General features: G+C 30.9%; 1 protein-coding gene across 1 annotated transcript; it reads left to right on the top strand.

Annotated features, from left to right (window-relative positions):
• The first annotated feature begins 9,376 nt into the window (after nucleotides 1-9,376).
• LOC126886923 (leucine-rich repeat-containing protein 59) lies at nucleotides 9,377-10,717 on the top strand. Its single transcript, XM_050654085.1, has one exon. The coding sequence runs from the start codon at nucleotides 9,603-9,605 to the stop codon at nucleotides 10,479-10,481; it is 879 nt and encodes a 292-aa protein (XP_050510042.1). The 5' UTR covers nucleotides 9,377-9,602; the 3' UTR covers nucleotides 10,482-10,717.
• Nucleotides 10,718-11,367: the final 650 nt, after the last annotated feature.

Genomic DNA, 11,367 nt, shown 5'->3' with positions numbered 1-11,367 from the left:
GGTTCTATTTGTTTATAAGCCAAAAAATTGTTTCTTTATAACATTCCTGAGACCGCTCAAATGGTCCAATTTCAATCCTGTAAGGTACGTTGAATAGGTATAGTGCTTTTTTATATGAAAATCATAGTTATTCTGGTGTATCATAATCTTTCTGGTTATTATTTCGACCGAAATTTTTTAATTAACATTTTAATTATTGCTAAACTATTGGTTAGATTGTCGCCGGTCTCCTGATATACAGAGAGGGGCTAAATTATGGAATAAATTCATTTTCTCTAAAATGGACGATTTTAGAGAAAAATCCCGAAACAGGTCGATTTTTATTTTTAAATTAAATTTCTTGGCATATATTTCAAACTAGTGACGTCATCCATCCGAGCGTGATGACGTAATTATTTTTTTAAATAGGAATATGGGTTCGTGTTGTAGCTCATTTACAAAGGCGTTCAATGCTCTATTCAGTATTATAAACATTAATATCATTATTTATACAGGGAGGCCAAAAAAAATTTTGAATTAAATTAATTGACGCAAGAAGAAGAATGCATGTAATTTATTTAACTCAAAATACATTCTATTGCTGTCAGAAAATAGAAAAAAATGTTTATTTTGCAAATAAACATTGCTTTTAGCTTAAATTAAAAGTTCAAACTGCCAATAGGTAGGAGGGAGGCTGTTTGTGATTTAATTTAAGCGAAAAGAAATGTTTATTTGTGAAATAAACCTTTTTTTCTATTTTCTGACAGCAGTACAATGTATTTTGAGTTAAATAAATTACATACATTCTTCTTTTTGGGCCAATTAATTTAATTCAAAATTTTTTTTGGCAACCCTGTATAAATACCTAATGATATTAATATTTATATTACTGAATAGAGAATTAAACGCCCTTTCAAATGACCTACCACACGACCCCTATTCCCATTAACAAAATTATCGATTACGTCATCACGCTCAGATGGATGACGTCACTAGTATGAAATATATGCCAAAAAATTGTAATTTAAAAATAAAAATCGACCTCTTTCGGGATTTTGCTCCAAAATCGTCCTTTTTAAAGAAATGAATTTATTCCATAATTTAGCCCCTCTGTATAATCTACTATAATAAATCTTTCATGTCTTCAATTATTTAATTATTGATAAATAATTAGGTACTTCCCTAAAATTTTAATTGAAAATGGCAGATTTTTTGGGAAAACTCGGATTTTCTGAGTAAAATTTTTGTTGAAGGAAATCGGAAAAAAAATAACTTTGTGCAGAACTAAATTACGGTGAATTTTTATTTGAGTGTTTTTGGCTCAAAGGAAAAATTATAGGAGTTACAGACCACTAATTGAAAAAAAAAAAGAAGATTTAGGAGTGCTAATTTGTTTATAAATAAAATAACACACTTTCTGCGGACTTGTCATACCCCATATTACTAATATATGCAATCTTAAGATTCGATTTTAGCAATAAAATAGCTGGTAAATAATTTTTCCCAAAAATGGTATTTTTTCGATAATTTTCCCAGACTATCAACAAAATCCAAGAAACCGAAGCGCCAACCCAAATTCTGAGCAGTCTCAACATGATAAGGTTAATATCCCCAAGAATCGCTATACTCTCCGGCTGTCATGGCGGTGTCGAAATGAAATTGCGACTGTCGAAATGAATTAGAATCAGCAGGCGGATCACGAAACTCGACTCGACTAAATCGACTTAACTCGTTATCGAGTCTATTGAGTTGTTCACGAACCTCGAACGAGTAGAAAATCGAGTTTCTCGATTGTACCTAACTTCTGTTCAGTTTATGTAGGCAACCGAAGACTCGTTCAAAACGTTTATTTTCGTTGTTTAAGGTTAAAATAATTGTCGTTATTGTTGTTACGGTTGATTTAAATTGAAATAACAATGTCAACTAGACCAACCCCAAAACAGTGGGAAATTTTATTAGATTCATTTTTTCTGGGCTATACCAAAATTAAATTCCTCTCCCAAACACCTTTGATATGACCCTGTTGCGTAAAAACGTAAACTACATACACAGAACTATACTTTCTACAGTTATTCCTCTAGCTACTCTTCTCTCTGCTACATGATGGCTTACAAATTGGATGAGTATTGATGCTAAGTCCTTAGAGAGTCTGAATAACTCTATAAATCTATTTTCAGGCAGTTCAAATGCCTGAGTTCGAATGCAGTTTGTCTGAGTTATCCACGTTTACGAACCAATGCAAGATTTTCTTGCCTTCTTTGAATTTTCAGTAAATGTTCTCGAACAATTGGCAGCATACTTGTTATTTTAATTAAGAAATTAACAAATTTGGTCCACAAATATAGAGTTTTTATATAAAATAAAAATTTCATTTCCTATAAAACACACTAATAATTACTAGCATAACCTTCAAAACTGGTTAACTCGACACCTTTAGGGTTGTCGAGAGATTTTGGTCACAGAATAGAAAACAAGTTCTTGTTCAACAAAACTTGTTCTTTATTCTGTGTTTTGGTAGAGTCGAGTCGATTTATCGAGTGTCGTGAAACAAAGTTCCCGATTATCGAGTTAACTCGATCGACTAAAGTCGATAATCGAGTTTCGTGATCCGCCTGCAGGGCCTAGATTCCGTGCACTGTAGATATCTACAGTCGCTTTCTGTCGATGGCAATTGTCATGAAAATATTTGAATTTTTAGTTTTAATTCAAATATTTTCTTGTTTTACTAAGTGTCACTTCAGCATCAATTAGGGCCGGTACTTTATGTCCCGGTTAAACCTCGGTTAGCTAACCGGGGTTTAATCGGGACAGAAAAGTACCTCATAGAGCCTCTTGCGTTGTAATAAAAGCAATTATAATTATCATTATAATTATTTATGAATATAATAATAAGTATAATTGCGTTTATGTCTATGTTATGCATATATTTCTGTCCCGATTAAACCCCGGTTAACTAACCGGCTGTTAACGGAGACATAAAGTACCGGCCCTTAGAGTATAACCTAGCAAAACTAGAAAATAATTCAATTAAAGCTAAAAATTTAAATATTTTCATGACACGTGACATCGATAGAAGGCGACTGTAGATATCTACAGTGCACGGAATCCAGCCCCTGGCCCCTGATTCTAAATCAAATTTCGACACTAAACAAGTCGCTTTCAATATGGCGACGGTTGAAATGCGATTGTGCGAGCCTTGTGGATTTTAGTTGAACTAACGAAGTGACGTCATGAAATAGCGACTATCGAAATTAATAGCGACTTTAAAAAGGGGTGTTGATATTATAATTTCGACTGTCGAAATCATAGAAGAGTGGGTGGGGTAGAAAGGGAACTCTATAGGCAGAACTGGTCCCGTATTCCAACACCATCGATATTTTTGGAAGCCAACTAAGCGTTTTAAATTGGAAGATTTCTGTAACGATTTGGAAGATCTCTGTAACGTTTTGGAAGATATCTGTACCGTTTTGAAAGCTTCGCTAGGCATACCAAATTCTATAATGTGCACGTTATTAATTTTTAGTTTTTGCAATAAAATATTTTTATTACAGAAACCATAAAAATAAAAATAATTATTGCAAAAACAAAAAATTAATAACATGCACAAGCATAGAATTTAGCATGAGCAGCGATTATATTTAAAAAATGATAAGTATGTATGTAAGAACAATAATGAAACCAACAAATGACAGTAATAATTATTATTTATATAAATTTTGACATGAATTCATTGTTTTCATAACATATAATGTAAAATAATTGTCTTTCTACCTTAGGAATTATTAACATTACCTGAAAACAACTAGGTACAGTTGAGGGAAGAAAAATAATTTATACACTGAAAAAATGTCTATTAATAACTAAAATATGAAACATTCACTTCACTAATCACTTGGGTACGGGATAAAAACTTAATACACAAATATAAAATTGATATAAAACGCATACACAACACAACAATTACAAAATGACGCACTCAATTCAATACAAGACAACGTTGCCGTATTTTATTTAGGAAATATATTGCATGTTTGGCTAAAATCTACTAAATCAAGAATTGAAACTTTATTAACTTATTTGAATATAATTTAGGTTTTTTTATAATAAAAACAGCAGCTAACTTAACTGGAAATAAATAAGTATAACGTGAATGTAAAAAAAACAAACTTTTTTTACATTTTAACAGGGAAACAAAATGACCTAGCTTAATTAATTTTTATCAGTTTTATATTTAATATTTTTATATAATATTTTGTCATCCATTGATTTTAACATATGCATGTCTGGATCAAATTTGGTACAATTCCCAACCTCATTCTTTGACAAATAATCATGAAAATACATTTTTTTCTACAACCGTGTTAAAAATGCAATTTTTAGCACTCCATACGAGCGTTAAAAATGCTACTTCAAGGAACTAGTACTTTAAAAATTTTAAGGCACTGCAGTTCGTATTGACCGTATAGGCAATTTGATGTAATGTCAAAAAAATATAAAAATGGAATGTCCGTCAAGTTCAAGTAAAAGTTTTTGTAGATATTGTCCTGTAATTACGTTTGTAGAAAAAATTTTGTATGATATGCGTGTTAAAAAGTACATGTTTAAGGCACTCATGTGAATTTGCAGAACTCGCTTCGCTCATTCTGCAAACTTTCACATGCGTGCCTTAAACGTGTACTTTTAACACTTATATCATAAATAACTATTTATTCAAAAGTTTATTGCGATCATCAGTTGTAATACGATTAAAACCGGAAAAAAATCTTTCTCATTTTACGTTAATAGAAACGGGTAAACACATTATTTTTGCAAAGTTACATTTTACATACATATTTTATTTTCCGTCGTTAGCTTAATTTTAATAGCCTCACCGAATGTCAAAACTCTTCGTTATATAAATATTACCCGAAACACTACTGCACTGCTGCTTGAAACAAGAAAGTTTGGTATCAGACTCCAGTTTCATTTCTCTAATCTCTATGTATTCATACCTACGTCCTGAATCTTATTTTCGGTAATGACATTAGGAAATTGTAACAAAATGTCAAATGTAAATACTATTAAAGAGTTAATTTCATTTTAGTCATAATGCATAGCACAGAAAATGTTGATATACAGTTATGAGCGCGCTAATAACCGGCAAAATAGCTCAAAAGATGGAAAACATAATACATTGCGAAACAATAAGAGATGAAACTAGTGGAGGTGGAAATTATCGTTATAAACGTCTAAAATACCATTACATTACATAGTTTCCCACCTTTAGACGTATCAGAGGTATGACAACTGTCACTGTGAGAGTAGAATTTTATAAAATACTCCTGTCACAGACGTCTACAGGTGGAAAACTATGTAATGTAATGTTAATTAATACGTTTATAACGATAATTTCCACCTCCACTAGTTTCATCTCTTTTTGTTTCGCAATGTATTATGTTTTCCATCTTTTGAGCTTTTTTGCCGGTTATTAGCGTGCTCATCACTGTATACCAAAAACCTACTAAAAAATATTGCCTACTAGAATTAAAAAAAAATATATCAAAAATCTATCCAAAAAGTAGAAATCTGCTGAATGTGGCAACGCTGTTACAAAATAAACACAACTGTCCAACTCAAAATTCAATTGTCAAATATTCTTCTTCTTTTCAATTAGCCTTGTACCACATATATTAGCGATCCACATTATGTGTCGCCATCTCTAATTCCGGAAGCTCACTATATATATGGAACCAATTTTTTCCATTGAGTTCGCAGGGCATGGTCGAAATTATTTGACACGGAGATGAATGATTGGCCAAAAGCGAGGTTAGGTTTAGTTTAGATGTGTTTTGTTTATTTCTTGCAAGGAAAACTAAAGCAAAAGGTATTATAATATAGCTGGGTTTAATTGAAATTTGCTTGTTTTGAGGAATTAGATAGAATAGTATTAAATTAGAAATATAATAATTGAGAATGTCCACAACATGAATCATCAACTCAATGAAAGATGTAAGGTAATAATCTGGGAAAATTAGTAAAAAACAAGAAAAATTAATTACCAGCTATTTTATTGCTGGACATGCTGAAATCAAATCTTAAGACTTCCTATATTAGTAATATAGCTGTCTGTGCAAAGTCCACAGAAAGTGTGCTATTTTGTTTATAAACAAATTAGTGCTCCGAAATCTTTTTTTATTATTGCTCTATAACTCCGAAAATTTTAACTTTAAACCAAAACACTCACATAAAAATTGACAGTAATTCTGCACATTGATAATTTATTCCAATTTCCTTCGACGGAAATTTTCCTCGGAAAATTCGGGTTTTCCAAACAAAATCTTTAATTTTCAACTAAAATTTGAGGGAAGTAATTATTTATCAATAATTAAATAATTTGGTGACAGTGACATAAATCTTTTTTGTTATAAGTGTCTTGAAGATATGAAAATTTGTATGTACAAAGAGGACCGGAATTAAAAGGTATCTAATGCTTCAAAGATTAAAATCCTGTTGTTTATAACTCTGTCGCAAATGCCGGTCAAATTTGACCGGTTATACCTGGAATCACTCCTCGCAATTCAATTTGTTTTTCTTCGTAAAGGACACAGAAGCCGTGCCCTTTTCAACAGCGTTAACTTAATTTAATTAAATCTAATATTTTCTGAGGGGTTCTATTTGTTTATAAGCCAAAAAATTGTTTCTTTATAACATTCCTGAGACCGCTCAAATGGTCCAATTTCAATCCTGTAAGGAACGTTGAATAGGTATAGTGCTTTTTTATACGAAAATCATAGTTATTCTGGTGTATCATAATCTTTCTGGTTATTATTTCGACCGAAATTTTTTAATTAACATTTTAATTATTGCTAAACTATTGGTTAGATTGTCGCCGGTCTCCTGATATACAGAGAGGGGCTAAATTATGGAATAAATTCATTTGATTTTAGAGAAAAATCCCGAAACAGGTCGATTTTTATTTTTAAATTAAATTTCTTGGCATATATTTCAAACTAGTGACGTCATCCATCCGAGCGTGATGACGTAATCGATTATTTTTTTAAATAGGAATAGGGGTTCGTGTTGTAGCTCATTTACAAAGGCGTTCAATTATCTATTCAGTATTATAAACATTAATATCATTATTTATACAGGGAGGCCAAAAAAATTTTTGAATTAAATTAATTGACGCAAGAAGAAGAATGCATGTAATTTATTTAACTCAAAATACATTCTATTGCTGTCAGAAAATAGAAAAAAATGTTTATTTTGCAAATAAACATTGCTTTTAGCTTAAATTAAATGTTCAAACTGCCAATAGGTAGGAGGGAGGCTGTTTGTGATTTAATTTAAGCGAAAAGAAATGCTTATTTGTGAAATAAACCTTTTCTTCTATTTTCTGACAGCAGTACAATGTATTTTGAGTTAAATAAATTACATACATTCTTTTTGCGCCAATTAATTTAATTCAAAAATTTTTTTTGGCAACCCTGTATAAATACCTAATGATAATAATGTTTATATTACTGAATAGAGAATTGAACGCCCTTTCAAATGACCTACCACACGACCCCTATTCCCATTAACAAAATTATCGATTACGTCATCACGCTCAGATGGATGACGTCACTAGTAAGAAATATATGCCAAAAAATTGTAATTTATAAATAAAAATCGACCTCTTTCGGGATTTTGCTCCAAAATCGTCCGTTTTAAAGAAATGAATTTATTCCATAATTTAGCCCCTCTGTATAATCTACTATAATAAATCTTTCATGTCATCAATTATTTAATTATTGATAAATAATTAGGTAATTCCCTAAAATTTTAATTGAAAATTGCAGATTTTTTGGAAAAACTCGGATTTTCTGAGTAAAATTTTTGTTGAAGGAAATCGGAAAAAAAATAACTTTGTGCAGAACTAAATTACGGTGAATTTTTATTTGAGTGTTTTTGGCTCAAAGGAAAAATTTTAGGAGTTACAGACCACTAATTGAAAAATAAAGAAGATTTAGAAGTGCTAATTTGTTTATAAATAAAATAACACACTTTCTGCGGACTTGTCATACCCCATATTACTAATAAAGTAACGCATAAATTCGTTATTTCGTAAAGTGGTTACTTTAAGGAAAATTCCTGAAACACGTCGATTTTTATTTTTAAATTACGGTTTTTTGGCATATATATCATACTAGTGAAGTCATCCATCTGGGCGTGATGACTTAATCGATGATTTTTTTAAATGAGAATAGGGGTCATATGATAGCTCATTTAAAAGGGTATTCAATTCTCTATCCAAGAATATAAACATTAACATAATTATTTATACAGTGTGTTCAAAAAACATTTTTTAATTAAAATAAGTGAGACAAAAAGAAGAATATAATGTAATTATTTAATTCAAAATACATTTTACTACTGTCAGTAAACAGAAAAAAATTTTATTTGACAAATAAACATTGATTTTCGCTTAAACGAAATGTTCAAACTGCCAAGCGACAGGTGGGTGGCAGCTTTAACATTGAATTTAAGCAAAAAACAATATTTATTTCTCAAATAAACATTTTTTTCCTGTTTTCTGACAACAGTAAAACGTATTTTGAATTAAATAAATTACGTACATTCTTCTTTTTGTTTCAATTATTTTAATTAAAAAAATGTTTTTTGAACACCTTGTATAAATAATTAGGTAAATGTTTATATTAGTGAATAGAGAATTGAATACCCTTTCAAATGAGCTATCACATGACCATTCTCATTTAAAAAAATCATCGATTACGTCATCGCGCCCAGATGGATGACGTCACTAGTATGATATATATGCCAAAAAATCTGAATCTAAAAATAAAAATCGACCCGTTTCAGGATTTTTCATTAATGTCGCTGGTTTACGAAATAATGAATGTATGCGTTACTTTATGGACGCACTGTATATGCAATCTTAAGATTCGATTTTAGCAATAAAATAGCTGGTAAATAATTTTTCCCAAAAATGGCATTTTTTCGATAATTTTCCCAGACTATCAACAAGTTCCAATAAACGGGAGCGCCAACCCAAATTCTGAGCAGTCTCAACATGATAAGATTAATATCCCCAGTTGTAACTAATATCGAAATGAATAAGAATCGCTATATTCTGCGGCTGTCATGGCGGTGTCGAAATGAAATTGCGACTGTCGAAATGAATTAGAATCAGGGCCCGCCCATGTTTCGATAAAAATTAAGAAACGATGTTTGGCAGTGTTGCCATGTCCTTAGAATAAAGCTTGTCACACACGGTGAGCTATACTGAAAACAAAGTATGTAAATATTACATAGCATTTTCTACAATGCTTTTCAAATCAGACCATTCTTCAGCGTGCGCTGTTGAGACAGGCGTGCCGTCCACGTCGTAATATAAATCCAGCCTTAACCGCAACCGTTTATCATCATAGGACACAAATAAATATCTACGAAGAAAATAAAAAAAAGAGGCCAGTTAATCCGGAAAGAAGAAATTCTGACATATCCATTTAAGGGGTTAGAAAAGGAAGAGTAGGGAGTAGAGTTGTCAAGTTTGAAGTTTGTTAAATTGTTGTCCACTATTTAGTTTAACCTGCATACGTGTCTCACTATTTCAAACATATTCTTCAAAAAGTTCTGTGAAAATGGCACCAAAAGTAAACGTAAAAGAAAGATATAATGATGGTGAAGTGGATCTTAGCATGTCCGATTTAAGTGAAGTTCCGGTAAAAGAAATTTTGAGCTTAAAACCAGTTCACAGTTTAGACTTATCTAACAATACTTTAACTGTGTTACCTAAAAATTTTACTTCATTAACACATTTAACAACATTGGATTTGAGTAAAAACGATCTTAAAGAGTTACCAGAAGATTTTGGTAATTTAACAAAATTGAGACATTTAGATTTATACAGAAATCAATTGCAGCATCTGCCATTAAGTTTTAGCAAGCTTAAAAATCTTAAATGGCTTGATTTAAAAGATAATCCTTTAGTTCCTGCTGTTGCTAAGGTGGCAGGTTTGTGTATTAATACAAAAGAATGCCAGAACTGTGCAAAGAATATTGTAGCCTTTTTCAACAAATTAGAGAACCAAGTATCAGCTGATCTGGAAATGAGAAACAAAGATCGGCAGAAACAACTAGAGTTCAATCAAAAAAAGAAACAGGAAGAGAAGAATAGTAAGAAGAAAGAGAAACAAAAAGAAAAGAAATCCAATGTGAAAGTTGTTGAACCTACTAAGCAGAATCAAAAAGTAAGCAGCAAGGGGAAAAGCAAGAAAGTCAAAGAGGAAGATTCTATTTTTGGCTCAATTTTATCTAGCATATTGGGCTGGGCACTTCTCATGTTGGTACTTTATGTAGGTTTTATATTCTATAAAGTATATGGTTCTAAAAATGTTTTAGATTCAGCTAGGGATGTTTTTATTAAAGATTTACATAAACTTTATGATGATGCTCCTATTTGGTGGTTATCATCAAAGGAATATTTGCAAAATTTGTACAAAAATATTACAACTAGATAATATTTTTAATCTGTTAAATTAGGCATATTATTATCATTAATACATATTTCATTTAAAGTTCACTGTACAATACAGATATTTAAATTTAAGTGTATAGATCTAAAATGTGTTTGTAATAAAACCCCAAAAATAGACATTGTCATTCCTTTTGTGGGGTCTAAAATAATATGCAATGTATTAAATTTTGTATACATGTACTTTATATTTGTTTATGTAAATAAATATATTTTGAATTAGTTCTCTATAGTATTCAGAAATAATGACATCCTATTGCTTCTACCTATCTGTTGCAATTACTTTATTTTTATTTGTTTTCATTGCATGTTGTTTTAAATCAGTGCTTCCGAAAGTGGTCAATATCGACCCCATATGGGAACTTACAAGGGGTCTACGTGGTGAAAATATAAATTGGGGGCCAATGAAATGAAATTAAGGGTCAATGGCAAAAATTGATAAATAATTGATATAATTTTGACATTCAAAAAATTACAAAAATATAATATTAATATAAGGTCCATCTAAAACTGATTTCACTTGATTTTAGAGCATTTTAAATGCTTCTCACTCACACTGTACAGATGTAGCAGTTCTCTCACTCGCTTTCCACCATTTCAGAGGATCTTCTTTTCTTTTAATGTTTTGCTCCTCTGCATATTGTTTTGCTCCACTGATGGAAGTCACTAAAGCTGACTGGCTCTTTGAGATTTTTGCAACAAAACTTTTCCATATGGAATCTTCTTCACTATCTGAATCATTAGTAGTGACAACTGTAGGCAGTAGCTGTAGGATCAAGAGCCACTACGAACATTATGAATCCTTCACTTTCTACAATATTGAAATGGGTTGTGAATCTTTTTTCATCATATTCAACACTTTTCCATTTAGC

Source organism: Diabrotica virgifera, chromosome 6 (genome assembly GCF_917563875.1).
Source record: "Diabrotica virgifera virgifera chromosome 6, PGI_DIABVI_V3a".
In the NCBI taxonomy this organism is placed as follows: Eukaryota; Metazoa; Arthropoda; class Insecta; order Coleoptera; family Chrysomelidae; genus Diabrotica; species Diabrotica virgifera.
This window is presented reverse-complemented; position numbering and strand designations above follow the sequence as displayed.

Bases quoted from the DNA above. Each gene is read 5' to 3' on its own strand.
- LOC126886923 (XM_050654085.1), top strand. From the start codon at position 9,603: ATGGCACCAAAAGTAAACGTAAAAGAAAGATATAATGATGGTGAAGTG.